General features: G+C 40.1%; 1 protein-coding gene across 1 annotated transcript in view; it reads right to left on the bottom strand.

Annotated features, from left to right (window-relative positions):
* LOC126188451 (uncharacterized) overlaps positions 1-20,789 on the bottom strand; it is a 739,971-nt gene that overhangs the window by 113,305 nt on the left and 605,877 nt on the right. The window contains exon 5 of the mRNA XM_049930056.1: positions 836-931. Coding sequence (XP_049786013.1) covers positions 836-931 — 96 coding nt within the window. The remainder of the gene's footprint in view (positions 1-835; positions 932-20,789) is intronic.

Here is a 20,789-nt window from a genome sequence, read left to right as displayed (position 1 = left end):
GAAAATATCTGGTACCAGTGGATACTGTTGACACTGAACGAGTGAGATTGGGAGCAATCCCTGTTCAGTAAATGTGGATTTCCACCTAGGTAGAGCTGTGACAGTGCATGCTGTAGTTAAGACACAAAGCAATTAACCACCTAGGTTGGCGGTGGGCATTGATTTAAATCAAGAGGGAAAGTTAAAAATCTATGCCAGATCGGATTCAGGCCCGGGTCTCCTGTTTACTGGGCACATGCGCTGACCATTTCACCACCCGCACGCAGCAGTTATCACTGCAGCGTGGCCTACCCTAGCACGTCTGCAGTCAGACCCAATTACGCAACTTACCCACACAATACTGACGTAGTGCCCCTTGCACGTTATCCTCATTACTAGCGGCACTTAGCCGATTCTCGTAAGAGTGCGATCATGGTGTACATCAGCAATGAAGTGGTCAAGTGATTGTCCTCGTCTTAATTATGGGCCTAGCGGTCTGAGGCTTCTTGTCGCGGTCATTGGTGCTTCCCCATCGAAGGTTCGAGTCCTCCCTCGCTCATGGGAGTGTGTCTGTCGTCCTTAGCGTAAGAAAGTTTAATTTAGATTAAATAGTGTGTAAGCTTAGGGACCGATGACCTCATCAGTTTGGTCCCATAAGACCTTACCACAAATTTCCAAAATTCCTTAATTTTATATCTGGTGTCTGTTCTTTCGGACGTGTCCGAAAGAACAGGTACCACGTATATAATAGTGTAATTTCCGCGCGGCAATACACGTAACCTCTGTTACAATAAAGGGGCGGATTTGCGCTCAGGGGCAGGGACGGCTGTCGGCAGTAGCGATGCGCGTCACGTACCGCGCCGATGGCGATGGTGGTGACGACGTGGGCCAGGTCGAGCAGCAGGTTGGCGGCCACCACCAGGATCCACGGCACCAGCAGCAGCCGCCGGTCCTGCCAACACCACACCGGCCATCAGTGTCGGACGTCAAAGAAACGTACATGCACGTACGAAGTAACACTGCGAAGTGAAAAATTACTTTCCAGATAATGGTACTACTACTCTCTATGTAGGCCTCCAATAAAAAGAAAAACTATATCCAAGTATTTGGGTGTATTTATGGCCGAGTTATGACATTCCAGTGTTCATGTAGAAGATGTGGTTCACAAGCGAAAAAATTTCGAGCTTGAAGTCATGCAACAAATGACAAAAGAAGAACCTTTTCCGTGTGATTTTATTACAAATGAACAATTTTATGAAACTTCCTGACAGTTCAAAACTGTGTGCCGGACCGAGATTCGAACTCAGGACCTTTCCCTTTCGCGGGCAAGTGCTCTACCATCTGACCTACCCAAGCACGCCTCAAGCCCCACCCTCACAGCTTCACGTCTACTAGTACCTTATCTCTTACCTTGCAAGCTTTACAGAAACTCTCCTGCGAACCTTGCAGAACTAGGACTCCTGAAAGAAAGGATATTGTGGAGAAATGACTTTGCCACAGCCTGGGGGATGTTTCCAGAATGAGTGCACTTGCCCGCGAAAGGCAAAAGCCCGAGTTCGAGTCTCGGTTCAGCACACAGTTTTAATCTCCCAGGAAGTTTCATATCAGCGCACACTCCGCTGCAGAGTGAAAATCTCATTCTGGGAACAATTTTTTTTTCTGTATTTGTACTGTGAAACCTTTCTTGTGAAATTTCGTGATTCTGAGGCAACAGGGAGCACCATCTACGTTTCACTGGATGAGTTACCAGCCATCAAAATGTGTGATATAAATGACTGTATCTTTTGACTGCTTTGACTTAGAAGCTAACGTTATAATACCTCTAGAGGGCCACAGACTTTAGTATGTTACATAAATTTCAACTTGGTACGTCTACCCGTTCCTGAAAAAAAAAGGGCGATAACAGACGAGCTGACTGACAGACAATCTGATAACAAACGACAAAAAATTTTTTCTTATTATGCAATTGAAAATTGAACATTTTCGAATTTTTTCCTTTAGTTGTACTGTGAAACGTTGCATCTTCCTAAATTTCACGATTTTAGGTCAACGGGAAGTACCCTATAGGTTCCGATGAGTGAGTTTTCGAGTATCAAAATATGTGACATAAATGGCCGTATCTTTTGACTGGATATTCCGTTACTGAGGAGAAAGCGGTTTTAACAGACGGACAGACTAGGAGAAGGCAGTCAGTTATCAAAGAGCTCCTATAAGAGTTCCGCTTTTACCGACTGAGGTAGGGAACCCCAAAAATAATAACAACTGTAATAATAATAATAATAATAATAATAATAGTAAAGATGGATAGAGTACTTGGATGTCCTATACAGGAAGGCGAACTTGAAGGGTACAGTACATAGATGAATATGAGATGGATGATATGACAGTGCGTCAAGAATTTGATAGACCACTGTAAGACTTAAGTCTAAACAAGGCTCCTGGAGTAGTCGACATTCCGTTAGAACTACAGATAGGTATCCGTAATATAGCTACTCCATCTGGTTTGCAAGATGTATGAGGCACGTGAAATATCGTGGCTCAGAGTTCTTCAAGAAGAATAAAATAATTCCAGTTCCAAAAGAAGTTAAACTTTGCCTTACTATTGGATTAATCGCAAAATACTGACACGACTTCTTACATAAGAACGAAAAAAACTGGTACAAGGCGATCTAGAAGAAGATCGGTTTGGATTTCGGAGAAATGTAGGAATACTGACGCTTCGACGTAGAAGATAGATTAATGAAAATCAAACGTGCGTTTATAGCATTTCTAGACTTACAGGAAACTTTTGACATTGTTGATTGGAATACTCTCTTTGATATCCTGGATTATGCAATCCAGGAAAACGGCCGCTCGAAACGCACAGATGTTATGGGAGACATTCACTTGGGCTTCCACGGAACCTTCGGTAGCAATCGATGGCGCCACGACAACTGTGGGCTACGTGAACATTATTAGGGACCACCTGTAACCCATTATGATTGAGTCTCTGTTGATCCGTTGCGGACGTGTGAAAATGGCTGGTCAAATATACAACGAGAAAATTCGCGAGACAGCCTTGCTTTATTTTATTTTCGCAGTTCAATATGGCGTCTTGAGGGCCCACATGCTATTCTCAAAGATCATCAATATTGGCACACTGGGGTCATTTGTTTTTGGATGTCGTGAATAAACTCTCAAATGTTTCCTCCTCAGCTGCAATCAAGTCTTTGAATGAATCACTTGAGAATCCAAATATCGATCATCTTTGAGAGGTGCATGTTGGGCCTGAAGACGGCATAATGAATTTCTGAAACTGATAGCGGAAATAAAGTAACTTCTCTAGTTGCACGGCTGTTTGTCGAATTTCCTTATGCTTGATGTCATTCCCAACAGCAATGACAGCTTCCAGTAGCATGACCTTGTCTGTCAAAAGGCCAGAAATATGCTTCAGAGGTTTGAGGAGCATTATAGTGAACTCACGTTTCAGCTTATCTGAATCCAATGAAACCGAACTGAGACGCTATCGGGCACCATTTCCGCTCCCACGAACCAAAAGCCCGTAAATTACGGGAGCTGTATGATCTGTGTGTATGCATCTCGTGTCACAAATCTCTGGAAACCTATCAAGTACTTCTCGAATTCATGACACGCAGCCGCGCGGAGCAGCCGTGCGGTTTGAGGCGACATGTCACGGACTGCGCGGCCACTCCCGCCGGAGGTTCGAGTCCTCCCTCGGACTTGGGTGCTTCTGTTGTTCTTAGCATAAGTTAGTTTAAGCTAGTTTAAGTAGTGTGTAAGTCTAGGGACCGATGACTTAAGCAGTTTGGTCTCTTAGGAATTCACACACATTTGAACATGGCAAACAGAATCTGTGCTGAATTGCGTTTCAGAGGTGAAAGATATAAAGGCACATTTGCATGCCGAGCGTGAGTTTCCTCGGAAACGCGAAATATTAATTAAATAAATAATCAGTGACAAATAAATAAAGCCTATGGCACACAACTGCAGCGCTGTGTCGCTGATAAAACAAAAGCACAATTACGTTACTCTTATGTTTGATTAAGAAATGGGAGAGCTCTGGTAGAAGTGGTGCGAGAAGCACGTATTTTATTCTATTGTCTGGCACACCGCCATATTTCATGTTATAGAAGAATACTGCGAGTTGCAACCAGACTAGGCACTCGATTCTGTAAAGAATTTATATTTATAAAAGTAAGTAGGATTATGAACTGTAGGCTTATTCATTGAATATATCTGATTTAACTAACTGTGTAACTTTTTTATGTTTAGTAGACAATCACCTCTGTACGACGTATTGGCATGGCTGGCAAATTATTGAAATATTGAGATTTAGATTATGAGTCCGCACCTACCGCAGCAGTCTTTGGAAACGATTTATTTACGAAGTCCGATTATTTCAGTTTTATTTCACGGTCAACTACGAGTAACATTGCCTTTACGAGAAAGCCATTGTCAAGCGTCTGATACCGAATAATTAAACGTCCACGTTCCAGATAAGCAAATATTTATTACAATTACAATCACAATCACCATCATACAGATAGAATAAGTAATATTTAAATAATATTTTTTATTTTATTTATTTTATATTGGCGACCGTGACAGGACGTTGTTCAGTTTGTCATTTGTTACATTGTTCTCTTTGTTTCATGTGAAAAATCAACTTTCTGGACCTGGACGTGAATGTATGAGAGATAACAAAAAATCTGAAGATATTTTCCAATTCTAAAATTTTGCGGGAAGACGCAATGAAACTTCCAGCAAAATAAGGTAAGACGCAGCATCTTTGCATTAGCAGGCTTGACCAGACGTATAATTCAGTGTATTAGCTTTTCAGTAGATTCTGTAGTGTTTCTTTCGTGCATAACAGTTTTCAGTGATAAATTTCATTCTCAGTACTTTTCCTTAAACAATAATGTATGCAACAATACCAATACACGAGTGTACAATATGGCCGACTTCTGTACGATACGTAGTAACATGGACAGCAGCCATTACCAATAATCTCAAATTCAGTTTATATTTTTAAATTAACAGACAGCCATTGTTGCTACGAGCGATTCATGCTCAACTGCATTTTATTTTAAAATCAGTGTCAAATATTTTCTTGAAACATATATCACGTGTGGCATGGTAATAACTAGAAATCAATACGCAAAAATGGAACAGCAAAGACGTACTATTCAGACGCAATCCGACTCGGACGAGAGACAAATGTTAGAAAATGACTTTACGACAGCAACCGGTAGTGACGATTTATCAAACATTGACGCAAGTGTTGACGGAAATTTGGGCAATAGGCCGTCCACTACAAAAATTTCAAAGTCTCAGTCAGAGCCCATGTTGATGCATGACGTCACGTCTAATGACGCGACGGGGGCACAGACCTTGCAAACAGTAAACATTGCCGACATGTTACAAATGCTAATGAAACAAAACGCCGAAAACATGGCAACCTTACAGACACAAAATGACGCAATTAAATCTGACCTCATAGCACTCAAGACAGGTAATGACACTTTATGTAAACGTGTGGAACTTATAGAGGCCACACTGACCAAACAGATGACTGAACTCAGTACTAAATTTTCCCAGCTTAATACGAGACAAGAAAAGACTACAACTGACGTAGCACTTTTACAGACACAAGTAAAAAACCTTAATGTCACGTGTGAAGTTCTTACTGAACAAATTCAAACATATCCTTCAGTACATGACAACCTTGAAAAACGAATTACTGACGTACAGAATAAATTTGACAATGTTGAACAACACCTGACTGACATCTTACAATCTGATGCCACAGCTCATTTTCAAAATATTAATAAAGAATTTCATGATTGGGTAGTGAACAAAGACAAACATTTTGATAGATGCTTACGTGAAAATTTACCAACAATTGTGCACGACTCCGTAGCGCAATACATTACTAATAACAAACAGCTGATCAGTGACGCAGTACAATCCGTCACTGCACCCATGAGACAATTCACCGATCGACCACAGTCTGAATGTAACGAAAATATCAGTCAAAATGCACAGTTCAGGAACCAATATACATTCGAGTATGACACACACATACCGCACACGACAAACACACAAGAACAAAACACACCACGACTACAACACATACCACGATGTGCAAACACAAACACAAGCTATTATCATGGTAAACCACAGCAACATTATCGTAATTACTCGCCAGCTGAACATACCAGTAATTACAGTGGAATAAATCCATATCACAATACGAAGGAAGAAGAAAGCTTAATGAAACACAGGCAATTTCAGATTTTTATCCCAGAAAAACGAACCATTCATCCGGTGATTTTTCTTAAATCTTTTAGTAACGCATTTCCACGCACTTGGAGTGACCGGAAAAAGATTTCATATATTGTCGGTTACATCCAAGGTGATGCAGCTGTCTGGGCATACAGTCAAGCTGACGTATGTACCACGTACAGTGAGTTTGAGCGTGCTTTTCTGAACAAATTCTAGTCGCAATCCGTCCAGGAGCGACTCAGAAGACAAATTTTAGAACCTGAAACTTTTAACAGTAAAAATGGCAACTTACGCAGATATTTTGAAAAATACTTGAACATGGGACACTTTTTAGACGAACCAGTCGCAACGCGTGATATACTCCGTGCGTTGAAGGCCAAATTGCCTTTCAACATTAAAGAAAAACTCCTACGTATCCCGGATGACGATTCAGATTATTTTGTAACAGCCTTAGATTCGGTTGACATGTTACTAGAAGATCAGCGCTTCGCGCGGCAAAACAGCAGCCACAATGTTTACACTAGTGGTATGCAAAACATGCAGGCTTGCCAACTCAATTCTGGCGCGCCCACAGTTGGATACGCGGTACAGCAAAAACAGCAAACTCACATGCCGTTTCAATACGAAAATCAAAATCAACACGCGTATTCCAATACAAACAATAGTTACAACAGTAATAACACTTCATGCGGCAATCCATACAAAAGGCACCGCGGTAAAAACTACAACGGTAACAACGGATACAAAGGCAACAACAAAAACACAAACAGAAATAGAAATAATAATAACTACGAGCCAAGACAGCATCAAGGTTGGACTCGTAACGATCAGTACTTCCATTCAAACTCTGCTTTACCACAGCAGCCACCAGGACAAAATTGGAGCATACCTTACGACCGACAGGTAAGTTATAATGTGCAACAGCAACAACAACCGCAAAAGTTTGGAGATCATAATAGGCAATATCCGAATGTGAATATAATAGAAATGACACCTGATGCACAACCTCAATCTGTGTCAGTACCTAGTACAAATGCTAATCCAACAAACTAGAAACAGTCACTTCTATGCCCCAGGTCGTGGCTGAAGAATTCTTGCGGGGCGACTGCAATGTTAATCAGTTATTTGACACCACACTTGAACAACAGAATAATGATATGCCGAATAATTCTAAACAAAAATTACCTGTTTTATTTATAAGATACAACCACAATGAGAATATATCAGATGAACTTTTACAAGACAGTACACAATGTCGTTCAAACACAAATGAAATTGTTTTAGCATCTACTACTGGTGTAGTAGGTGGGATTCCAACTATTATTATCCTAGATACAGGTGCAGCTGTGAGCGTTTTGTCTTTTAATTTCTATAAAAAGATGTGTGAATTGGAACCTGTGCCTGAGTTTCCTGCCCAAAACTGTAAAATAACTACTGCACTAGGTAATAAGTCATGTAGGGTTACGAAGCAAGTTTTTGTAAACGTTAAAATAGGTAATGGAACCGTACAATGGCCATTCCTGGTTGTACAAAACCTTGTGACAAATTGCATATTAGGAATAGATATTATGAGCGAGAAGGACTCTATTATAGACTTCTCCAAAGGTAAATGTATTTTAAATGATAAAGGCAGTGTAATTATTATTGATTTGGACAGGAGAACTCTAAAGCATGACAAACACTGTACAGGGTACAAGGTTCAGTTAGTACTTGACAATGACATTCAAGATATGCAAACACACTCATCTGACACAGAGCTAATGGACTTGAAAACATTGCTTGATCATAAGATAAGTGAAGCTACAGCTCTCAGTGTACATGAACGTATAAAACTACAGGAAGTGTTATCCAAATATTTACAAGTTTTTACCAAACGATTAGGTGTTATCAACACGTATGTATACAAGATTGAAGTTAAGCCTCACAAGATATTCTACCACAAGACATATAACGTACCGTTATCTCAACGACCTGCTGTGTGGCAAGAATTAAAACAAATGTTAGACTGGAAGGTCATTGAACCATCCACCTCACCTTATTGTAGTCCTCTACTTATTGTCAAAAAATCAAATGGAAGCATTAGGTTAGTGTTAGACGCACGAGCAATTAATGAAATAATTTTACCGGTTCACACAAAACCCGAAAATTTAGAAGAGCAATTACAGAAATTTCTAGATGCAAAATATTTTTCCACAATAGATCTCGCTAATTCGTTTTGGCAGGTGGGTATCACTCCTGATTCACGGAAATATACTGCATTTATGTTCGGGGGGCGAACCTATCAGTTTTGTGTTCTACCTTTCGGACTGAATGTCAGCTCTGGGGTATTCATTACAGCCCTGGATACCGTGCTTGGCGATGATTTAGTTGAGACAGTCACACACTATGTAGATGATATACTGATAGCTACACAGTCTTGGAAGGAACACGTTGGCACACTTCAAAGAATTTTGAAAAATTCGCACACCGAGATCTTAGAGCATTTCATGCTGAATAATGTCAAAGTCATACCCATCAAAATATTGCTAAGCAACTCGAAAAACTCTGTTGTTACAACACAGATAATAAGTAGTGTAGAAATTTTCATTTCAGCGTTCCAGAGTCGCAGTTGAAGACAGAAGAACTCTTCTTTCAGCGCGCGCCTCCACCTGGAAGACGGAATATTAAAATAAAATTTATGATTACGTAGCAGTGAATGATATATTAATTTTTCACCGAACATTTGTTATTGTAGGTACCACTGACTTGGTATGACACCTGACGAACCGACAGACGTCATCTGTGAAGCGATCTTTTACTTTGAGAAATAGATTAGACGCACATCTCTCAACACGAAAAGCATCTATCAGTAGTCAAGGCCACACAGACACTCTACACACACGCACAAAATGCGAGGAATCGAACATTTTCTCTCTCTTACTATTTTGAATATTATTGAGTAGTGAAAACGCCTGGTCTTGCCTACTGATGTAATGAATGTTGTGTCTAACCTATCTTAATTTCAGATGACATCACATGACACAATGTAATAACCTATAGCTATGTAATGATGATGCAAACATGTTTATGTGCAACTGTATTATGTTTATGCTAAGAAAATATGTGACGTGTGTATGTATAATTACTTATTTTTTTAACTGATGTATCATGTAACTGTTACTATGTAAAAAAATTTGAACAAAACGAGTGCCAAAAAGACATTGCATGGTGAACCTCTGTTCACGGACATTAACGAACATTACTAACTCTGCAACTACGCAGAAACCTATGTGAAAGAAACGGTTAATGCCATTCATTATGCAGCGTATCTATGTAAACGCGATGAATGATTTCTTTGATTAATAACTATGAACATTTAGGTGAGCTATATTCAGCAAAAAAACTGAAAATGTGAAGGGCATAATTCATGCATCGTCTAGTGACATTACTACAGTACCTAACTTCAAGATGTTAACTGGATTAAATGGACACAAAGTGCCTGTCCAGAAAACAACACGACGGGTGGAAGAATTTTGGTTGGAACTTCAGGGAATGAAATGTTCTCGAAATGTGACCGACACTCTTACCTGGACTGTCCAAGGATCGACGCCAGCTATGTGCCGTCCGAGGTTCTGCAACCAAGCTTCCACGGAATGTAAAAAAAAACGAACTGCACGTGGACCAATTACTCGACGGGTCACGTCTGATCGGTAATGAGCAATGCCTTTAGTCACAACGAACTGCATCACAACGACTATAATGGAAATGGGAAATGGACACGCTTATGTATTAATCACGTTGTTATACAACGATGTTACTGTGATCAAAAAAACTTTACCACGACGATACTAACCTGTAAAAAAAAATTATTGTGCAGCAGATGAATATGAACTGTAATAACGACACGATGTGTATAGGTCAACGCACCTGAAACATACGGACATTTTTCTTTGAAGTATTTCAAAACAATACTATGTAACTAAGAAAATTCAACAATCTAAGTTGTATTGTGTGATAACAAATATTGTAAATTTAAAACTAAGTTACCTGTCATAGAATGTAGTCTTCATATGTAATCTTGGTTGAATATTTTCTTTGTGCAACGACTGAGAAACGCGCGCACACGAACAATATGAACTGCAATACTGTGCCGCGTGATCTAACTGTACGATATAACGGCAGTGCCGGAGTCACACAGACGCTTCTGCGCATGCGCGCACTCTATCTGCCAACATAAGAACTTTTACGGCGCACCCGCGTCTTTCAAATTTTGTATATAATGTGTATAATGTGTATAATGTAGGTCATGTAAATAGTTGTAGATAACTTAGATTTTCTTGTGCCTTTAGGTGAATTGCTCGCCTGCAGGTGTGTCCTTTCGCCTCGCAATTCAGGGGGCAATATAAAGGCACATTTGCATGCCGAGCGTGAGTTTCCTCGGAAACGCGAAATATTAATTAAATAAATAATCAGTGACAAATAAATAAAGCCTATGGCACACAATTGCAGCGCTGTGTCGCTGATAAAACAAAAGCACAATTACGTTACTCTTATGTTTGATTAAGAAATGGGAGAGCTCTGGTAGAAGTGGTGCGAGAAGCACGTATTTTATTCTATTGTCTGGCACACCGCCATATTTCATGTTATAGAAGAATACTGCGAGTTGCAACCAGACTAGGCACTCGATTCTGTAAAGAATTTATATTTATAAAAGTAAGTAGGATTATGAACTGTAGGCTTATTCATTGAATATATCTGATTTAACTAACTGTGTAACTTTTTTATGTTTAGTAGACAATCACCTCTGTACGACGTATTGGCATGGCTGGCAAATTATTGAAATATTGAGATTTAGATTATGAGTCCGCACCTACCGCAGCAGTCTTTGGAAACGATTTATTTACGAAGTCCGATTATTTCAGTTTTATTTCATGGTCAACTACGAGTAACATTGCCTTTACGAGAAAGCCATTGTCAAGCGTCTGATACCGAATAATTAAACGTCCACGTTCCAGATAAGCAAATATTTATTACAATTACAATCACAATCACCATCATACAGATAGAATAATTAATATTTAAATAATATTTTTTATTTTATTTATTTTATAACCACTATAGGTGGTCATAATGTTTTCGCCCATACACAGGTACGTAAAGATTTCACCATAGAGTAAAAATCAAACTGAACGTACTTATTTGAGCAGGGTTATTAAAATTAAATTATAAACCTTACTTGATTATTACAGTGAGACAGAACAGCAAGGATCAGATTGTCGACACTGTGTGTCCAGGATGTGACATATGACAAATACATAACTTGCAGAGTCAGTGGTTCTTGTTACATTTGGACAATATCGCATTGCAACATGTGAATTTTAAGGGTTACGTAGTTGCAGAATAGTGTATAGTGTATTATTTAGTTAAACTCTAGTTAGATGTAGTATCTAGCGCTGCCCAAGATTACTGTCAGTTTTAAGCATTGGTGGTCGTCTTCTCAGGCAGCATTACATCCCGAGAGAGCCGAACTACGAGACTGGCACGCCATCAAGCCATGGTCGAGATGTCTCAATGGCGGAGACAACGAGTTGGAGGAAGCAGCTGCTGTAAGACTCGTTAGTATAAAATAATACGTTATGTTAAGTTCTGTGGTAGAATGTTAATTGTGAGGGGTAGATTTATGTAATAGTATTACTAGCGAATTGTATTAGTGGTGTTGAGTTACGAAGTCTGTCACGTTTACTATAAGCTGTCATGGACATTGATTAAGGTGTTTAGGACTGACTACTTTATTTCTTTATAAAATGAATCACGGATCAGTAATAAAACGTTATTTTGAACAGCTGATCGAAGGGGGAGAGGAAGAAGCAAAGATTAAGAAAAAGCAGAAACGATTATTCAAAAAGGGTGGCTAGACGCAAAAAAAGGCAGGAATTCAAAAAATGCTTGAAGGAAATGAAAAGAGGAAAGGAATCAGTAAACACCGAAATAACTAAATTAAATTTAAAATACAAAAAAGTTATGTTCAAATGTGTGTGAAATCTTATGGGACGTAACTGCTAAGGTCATAAGTCCCTAAGCTTACACACTACTTAACCTAAATTATCCTAAAGACCAACACACACACCCATGCCCGAGGGAGGACTCGAACCTCCGCCGGAACCAGCTTGATAGTCCATAACTGCAGTGCCTCAGACCACTCGGCTAACCCCGAGCGGCACAAAGATGTTAATAAATGTGTAGTAGATGAAGAAAACCCTTTATGTGAGCTATAGACTGGAAGGTGTCAAACATAGAACATATCTTACATTGAATTCCTGAAACAATTCCAGTTACCTCGATATGTCACATGACACAGTTACGTGAAAATGTAGGAATTTTATCGATAGGCAAAGAAAAGCGAATAAACAAACCGACATTTCATGAACATAAACCACTAACTTTCACATTAGAAATTGCACACAAGTAATTTCCTGACCCGAGCTAGAAGACTCAGTTTGAGGGAAAGGAGAATTTTACGATGGCACGCCATCTCGCACAGCTGAAACCCTCGGTAAGGGACACCTAGTGGACACAATGAGAAAGCCGGAGGTCGCAGATAATCGTCTGGAGAAACTCAAAGCGTTGGTGGCACACTGTAGCCACTTGCGTTAAAACTCGCATTCAAGAGAAAGCTATTTATCTCAGTATTACATATAAGAAGTTAAACTCCGCCCTACGAAAGAAACGACGCCAGTGATAGGCCATAAAATCTCTGGTGGGAGGAGATATAACAAGTACGAATGCCCTGATTGACCAGAAACAAAACGCTTGGCCATTATCTTTGATATAGCAAACTTCAGACGGAGTAATTTGCTTCTTCTCTTGCAGAAGATAGTCGAGTGTTTGAGCAAGGTGACTCGCGCCATGTTGAGACGATTGTGAGAGTCATTATGTGAACACTTGTTCACAGGCTCGGCTTAACTCGTAAGCAGTTAAACTGCAAAGGCTCCTGGTATGGAGAATCGCACCGCGCACTAACAGTTAACGCTTGTAATCGATTTGAGGGCAACGACGTTCGAGCTATTCCAGACAAATAGCGTGTACGATTGGCTTCACCGAAGACGTAGGAAATGCATCCGACTGGTGATTTTCAGACTCACAGCTCGCGCCGACAGCCGCCACTGCCGCCGCTGACGCAAGGTAATCCCATGAGATTGCACTACGGCAGAAAGTGATATACAATTGACACTCACAACTGCAGCCATCTCCATCCCCCCTGATCTGTAGTTAAACGTATTCACGTTTGTAAGGCTTAATTGAAGTAGAAACATGAGGTGTCCGATCTAACGAAAAGGATTGATCAGCCACTGTAGAGCTATGAATTGTTTTAATTGTGTACTTCTTTTTGATTGTTCTTCATCGACTACCATACAGTTTTAGGTATTTTCATTGTGAATTTTAGCGCAATTGATATCTCTTGCCTCAGTTCTATTTAATTTGTTTGTATTTTCGACCCCCAGACATGCTTCTCACCATCTTACCATTAAAGAACCTTATAATAATTAGGAATTTCACTTCACGGTTGTGAACACCCTGTATCAGTATTTTACTACACTGAACGTAATTTTGCTAACATGGTTATGGTATGATGTCATACTTAGAGTAAAAATAAAACTTAATTACGAAAATCTATGATATCTTTCTTTTTTGTAAACATATAGTTACGTCTGAACCCGTACACTAATTTCTGTTAGCAGTAACGTTTCCTTTACGGGGAGAGTAGTGGAACCGACATTTAGATCATTGACTGATTACATTACTGTCCATACTGCAGCACTCTTCTGAACTCTGCATGTGTGAGATGGTATCTTGCTACCTTACAGGCAATAGGTTCAACACAAAATTCCTAAAACACTCACAGAGCATCCTTGCCCAGCTGTGATAGGAAGATATATCACAATTAGTCTCACACATGTTCGTTAATGGCGACCCTGCCAGAATGGTATAACACCATTGTAAGGTGGTCAACTGTATGTAATTACTAGAACAAAAAATATCCTCTTAAAATTTTTCTTATTAAATTTTTGTGTTGTAGCATCCAATGGTAAATACTGGTGGCTACTGACATTTCAGTAGGCTGACAGAGACGTACATCGCACTGAGAGATGTACGCAACATTCTCATAATATAGTTGTAATACCATTGTAAGCTTTAAGTTTTTCTTGCAAGTGCCCAGGTGGCTGACGGGTCATTCCATGGTGACTAACGTAACATTTTTCAGTGACAACAGACATTTTAACCCCTCCCTTTTGGCAACAATGATTACTTTTTCACAACCTTTATACTACACATGATAGGTCGACTTCCAGGCTTCTTTGAAAGTTTCACAAATTGCCTATTAATACAATAGCCTATTTATAGATAAAATTTTAAAAAAGTGTGACAAACGTAACATTCGCGTGACACTTTAAAAACCAACTGATGTTGTAACAGCTTTTGTCAAGTGCCAATGCTGTTTAGTTTCACCCTTAATATATGACTCTGACCTCTGTACTCTACCTTACTTCTTACCAGCTGCTTATTGCTGTGTGGCTAATTATTAGGTGGAGGCAGGAAGATTTTATCAGTAAGGTACTGTGACAAACGTTACGTGACAAACGTAACACAATGGTCATAACTATTAACTTTATTTCAAAATAAGCTACAGCCCTATGATTGAAGCACATGTGTAAATACAAAGCATACAGCATCGGATAAATCTCATACAGCCTCACTGAACTTGAAATGACCATGATCATTCAGTGGGCATGGTGGTGATTGCAGTTTCTTCAGAATGTCACTCTTGTGATAAATAATTTGATACTTGTTTTCAGGCCATTTATATGTAGATGTGCCAGCAGGAATCATTACAGACACTTGAAAAGAATTAGAATCCTTAGGATCCACTCCAACAACTTCTCCAGGATACCTCTGATTATCATACTGAACAATGCACCAGTCATGTACAGATAGTTCTATAGAAACAAAATTACCGAATGTTAGGACATTACTAAAGTTTTCACTACTTTCTTGGGGAATACTGCTATCAGAATCATCATTGCTATTATTAAGACTGACAGTGTAAAAATTTTACACTATCATATATGGCAAACACATCTTCTGTGTTTTCATACAACAAAACCCTTCAAAATTCCTTCTCGTTTCACACAATGCGCTCGCTTGATACCTTGGACTGGAGCTACATGTTTAAAAAAGTTACTCAGTTCACTTTTTTCTTCTTGCATGTCACTCTCGGCGACAAACAGTACCTACATATTCAAATTACCAGCAACAAGAACATTATAGAACTCTCTAGCATTCGAAATATCCTCGTCACGTTGGAGGACGCGCCTCCACACATATCTTTTTGCGACAGCACCAACACCATCATGTGCGCCCTTACCATGATACGATTCAAAAAAGTTCCAAGCAGAATATTTAGGACACGCTGACATAGCTGCCATGGAATACCTGTTTTGAAATGACTGGCTGCTCCATCACTCCATACTGTAAGTTTTTCAACTGTCTCAAAGTGCTCTTCAAAATGTGTTATGATGGCTTTGTTGAAGATCTGTACTTCTGCAGATGTGTGACTTGTGCAATCTGAAATCACAGCGTAACACTGATGCTTGACATCCCCGGTAAAATCTGGTCGATGATGTATGACTGCAGTATATATTGCCACAGCACAATCGTTGTTCCAGTGTGTTGCCATTACTTAATTCTGGTGTCTTACACAATAATTTTCAGGAAAGTCTGTTTGCAGTATCACACTTCCTGGCTGGAGAGAGTCTTTCTGTTTCAGCAATTCTGATGCCTGTCAGTATATGTTATATAGGTATAATTTTACTTTCTGCAGTTGAGATGTTAGTTCATCCCTTGCTTCAAGAAGATTCCATTCTTGCTTCACAATTGCACCTCTTCTATCCCACTGAGTGACTTGAATGTTGCAGTTCTCAAGTTCTTTAGTTGAAGTGACACATTCCTATCATACAGTTTTTGTTATACATATCACACACAATAGACCATACAAAGCCATTTGTGGATGTTTCTGCACTTGTGTACAAATGAATCTGGCGAAGAAGGAATTCAAAGTTCTCACAGTATAAACAACATCACACTTCTTGTCTAAAAAAGCCAAACAAGTCAACATGTCGTGGACGCAGTTGGCAAAACATTGACAATCCTATTTTCAAATCAGGGTACTTTTCTTTAAACAAAAGTGGGCCTCCTTCAAATTGAACATCATCAGCCTCTTTTGCATGCTTGTCTTTGTCTTTGTTTGTGCAACCCTGACAACTTTCACATCTTTCTTACCAGGCAGCTGGCGTGAAATTGTATCACTGCATAAGAAAACTTGCACAAGTTGTTTCGTTTCTTCAGTGATTGCAGTTGACCTATGTCTTGACACTGTGTCATACAGAGAGACGCTACATAAACTTGTTGAAAATAACTTCATTATCACTGTTCTTCGTTTCCGAGGACTGTTGGGTAAAGCTTCATTCACTTTGCTGACAGCTCTTTGTAGTGACCGAGCACTTTTGTATGGTGATACTTCAGACGAACTTGTTGGCATTGTATGGGATGCTGTTTCGTCAGAAGCCTGTATTCGGTGTTCTCTCATTCTTTTCATACGGATTCTTGAAGCTTCCCTCTCCTTTTGTTGAATTTTCTTGATACCTTTCGTACTTTCTCGGAGTTTCTTCATATTTGCACGTGCTTTCTGTCTTTCCATTTCCTTCTCCTGTGGATCTTGCTTAGATCGACTTCTTCTTTTCCGTTCTGCTGGTGTCATTGGAGCCATTGTGGAGAATGATGCACGTTTCAACTAATTTTCCTACCAAAAAACGTAGGCTATTAATTGTCATAAATATTTTATACGTTATTTTTGACACACACTAACATTGTCGATTTGAAATTAAATCGTTAAATTAAGCTGTTATTTTCAGTGAGGCTGATAAAACGTCGGTATAGCCAGTGACTAACGTAAGAAATAATGGAGGTTTCGTGAGTCACAAAATACCTGTTACGTTTGTCACGCTTACTATTAGAGTTTGTAGAAGCATATTACGCATCCCCTGTCTCATTACGCTATATTGGATGTCTGTCCTAATGTTTATGGATACAATAGCTCAAAAAACTGAAATAACAGTACAAATGTGAAAAAATTGAGTGTTTAGTGACTAACGTAACACCGACGTCAAAGCTAGTATGATTATTATCTGCCCACACCATAATAGTCAACGGGTTGTGAAAACCCGCATTAATTGACAGGGGAGTTCACCATATAGCATGCCACATGTAAAATATGTTTAATATAGGAGAAAAGACGTTTTAGTTCACGGAAAACTGCCAATAATTGCTTCTGCGCAAGGCACTGTTACTGTTTATATTCGGGCTTCTATTGCATAGATCGCGCTAAGTTTATTGTTGCAGTGTTGCCAAATTCAGAAACTACATATTCTGAACTTTAATATGACGTGCTACACGATTAAGTGGAAGAAAATTTTAATTATGACAAAAATGTTGCATTTCCGTGGAATTACCCTGACATTGCTTTGATAAGTTTGTCCTATCCCAACTAGTAAGTGACGGTCGTACAGTCTTGTTATTGTGTCAAGGGAATTAGGAACATGAATGAAAGGGTGAAGGGAATACTTTTATGAAGAGAGTAAGGTCATATGATTGCACGGTTGTGCAAAGTAGGGCGTGTCAGTTAAAACAGGAAAGACGGGAATCAGGGAGATTAGCAATGGCAGATCGAGACCTTGGCCAAATTGAGATTGACACCCAGCAAGACAACGTACAGATACCTCAGGACAGAACGACAGACGACACAATGCCGCGAGAAATATATCAAGTGTGCGGCAGGACGAAAACACCGAGCACCAAGGCGGGGTAAGGGGCGATCAACAAAATGCAGAGGTGCAGGAAGGTGGGGAATGTCTGGAATATGTAGAACCCACAGTACATGTAATAAGACCATCCCCACAACCGAGTATAGGCAAAACAAGTCGAAATGTGTCTCCGCTCGGTTCACTGCAATCAGTTGCAAACTGACACGAGAATGTAAACGCAGAAAGAAGTGCGCTGGAAGAAGAGGTAGTAGGGCCCGTAAATTTGTCGAAAATTCTCCAGCAATTAACACGTACCATAACGATATCAAACAGAGAAATAAAACAACAGATACGTGAGATGAGTGAGAAACAGCGAAACAACTGCGTGAGATGGAACAATAGTTATGTCACATAGAGAAACAGGCAAAAAAATCCAGAGATGTGATCGAAAATTTAATAATAGGTCACACGCATTTAAGAACAGATATCGACAAGGTCCAAGTGGACGTGCAAACATTGCGTGACGACACACAGACTGAAATCAAAACACTACGTGACGACACTCACTGTGAAATTTCAGAGATAACCAAACAGGTTAATGGAATTACATGCCAAGCAGCGGTCACAGCTCAACAAACGGTTGAAGCTAGTGTGGTGCAAAAGCGCGTCACGAAAGCAGTTCTCAAGAGGTACGATACTCACATCGTGGGTATAGAAGCGAAAACGAAAACGTAGTTCGCAAAACTCAGAGAAGAACTGTTGAGAACTATACAAGAGCGAAGTATTGAAGATCATAAAAACTCTGAATCCGTAACAACTTCCGATTCAATAACGCTACCACAAAGGCAAGAAGTTTCACAAGGAATGAAAAAAAGATTTCACGCAAACACAACTCCAATCACAGGCGAAGAAGGAATTACGCTATAATCGACACCCTGCGATGCCAGGGGCACGTTTCGAAACTCACGAAGAGTAGGTGGCACCACAAGGACGTTGGGTACCACAGGCATACTTTTCGGAACAATTCGGACCACATGATGGAGCGCCAAGATTAGCCAGGCACGAGACCGAGCCAGTACACGTCAGGAAAATGCAATGGAGCGAAGGTTATAGCATGAAGAATACCGATACTCGCGCAGAGCCGACGGAAGAAAGTCATTGCGTTCCATTACAACGATATCATGCAAGACTAGGCGAAGGTTGCAGTGGACAATATCCAATGAATTTCCCACAACCTGAAAGACTGACACGTGAAATAAATGGGGACAGAAGTGGCAAAGGCACTCGAATTTCGTACGGTACCTTGACGAGGTACAACAATGATCATTCACTCACTGTAAGGAAGTTTTAGCATTTCCGTGAAGGAAACTCACTGCATCCACGAACCTTCATTGATCAGTTCAGAGTAGGACTACCAGAACATTGGGCATCAGCACCCAAACTAGACTCTTTACGTGTCCATATGTCTGGAACAGTAGGAGAAACGATGCAGAACGTAGCAGCTACATGTCGATGATATGAATATTTCACAGATAAGTTTCTCTCTCGCAACTGGTCGAGTGACCCGCAAAATAGGGTGAAGTATGAATTACTACAAAATCCATACTTCCAGAATTGCAGATAGAAGAGCCCTGTAAAATTTTTCGAAGCAGTGGCAAAGAACAACCAATTCTCCATACAGCGATGTAGAATTGATTAAATTGTGTACCATGCAGCTGCCACTAAAATACCAACAATCATAGGTAGGGCGTGGAGACAATGACGTGGAAACCTTTAAAGGAATTTTGAGGGAATTATAATTCATATTTTCGGAAGATGAGGCAAGAAAAAAAGTGAAGCCCGCATGAAAACGTGAATGACAGACCGTGAAATGCGCCAGAGGCCGCACTAAGGAAAGTCAGCTATTACGAACCGCGTGATAATTTCCCACCCAGGAATGGCAATAACTATTACAGGGCGAATAACGGTTATCGCAGTGGGTATTGGAGGACAAACAGGCTGACAAATTACCAGCAACGAAATTCGTGTCACCAAGTCGAACAAAAACAGGAAGCACCGAAAGAAGACGTGGAAATAAGGCCACCATCCCATAATAAACATTCGAACTGACGAGAGTGCGCTCACGTCAAGGAGAACAGCGCACCTACCCAAGCAAGCAGCAGCAACGTAATGAGAGAAATATACACCTTATCACAAGAAGTGAAAGATGAATTGAAAGAACCGCAAGGACCGAAAGAAGTCAGGATACCGCGAACAGCAGGTTGGAAAGGGATCACTTGGGAAGATTTCGCAAAAAACGGACTATCGGAACAAAATTAAGCAAGCATAACAGAAGTCGAATTAAGCGGTAGAGTAATTAGCATTGCAGAGTTATTTATTACAGAACTATGGAGAGCCGGTTCCAAGAGGATAACGTTCCGTCGAGAGAAAAAAAACATTTTGTTACGACAGGTAATAAATGATGAAATAGGACCGCAGGGATCAAACAGAGGCCGGAAAATAACATCATCATCCTGGGGAGAAATTAACTGGGAGGATACCCACGAAGAAAACAAATTACCAGAGGCAGGCACAATGGGAGAAGACATCACACACATCCATGCCAGAGGCAGAATTCGAACCTGCGACCGTAGCGGTCGCACGGTCCCAGACTGAGGAGCCTAGAGCCGCTCGGCCACTCCGGCTGGC

The sequence above is a fragment of the Schistocerca cancellata genome, chromosome 5 (assembly GCF_023864275.1).
Source record: "Schistocerca cancellata isolate TAMUIC-IGC-003103 chromosome 5, iqSchCanc2.1, whole genome shotgun sequence".
Taxonomy (NCBI): Eukaryota; Metazoa; Arthropoda; class Insecta; order Orthoptera; family Acrididae; genus Schistocerca; species Schistocerca cancellata.
This window is presented reverse-complemented; position numbering and strand designations above follow the sequence as displayed.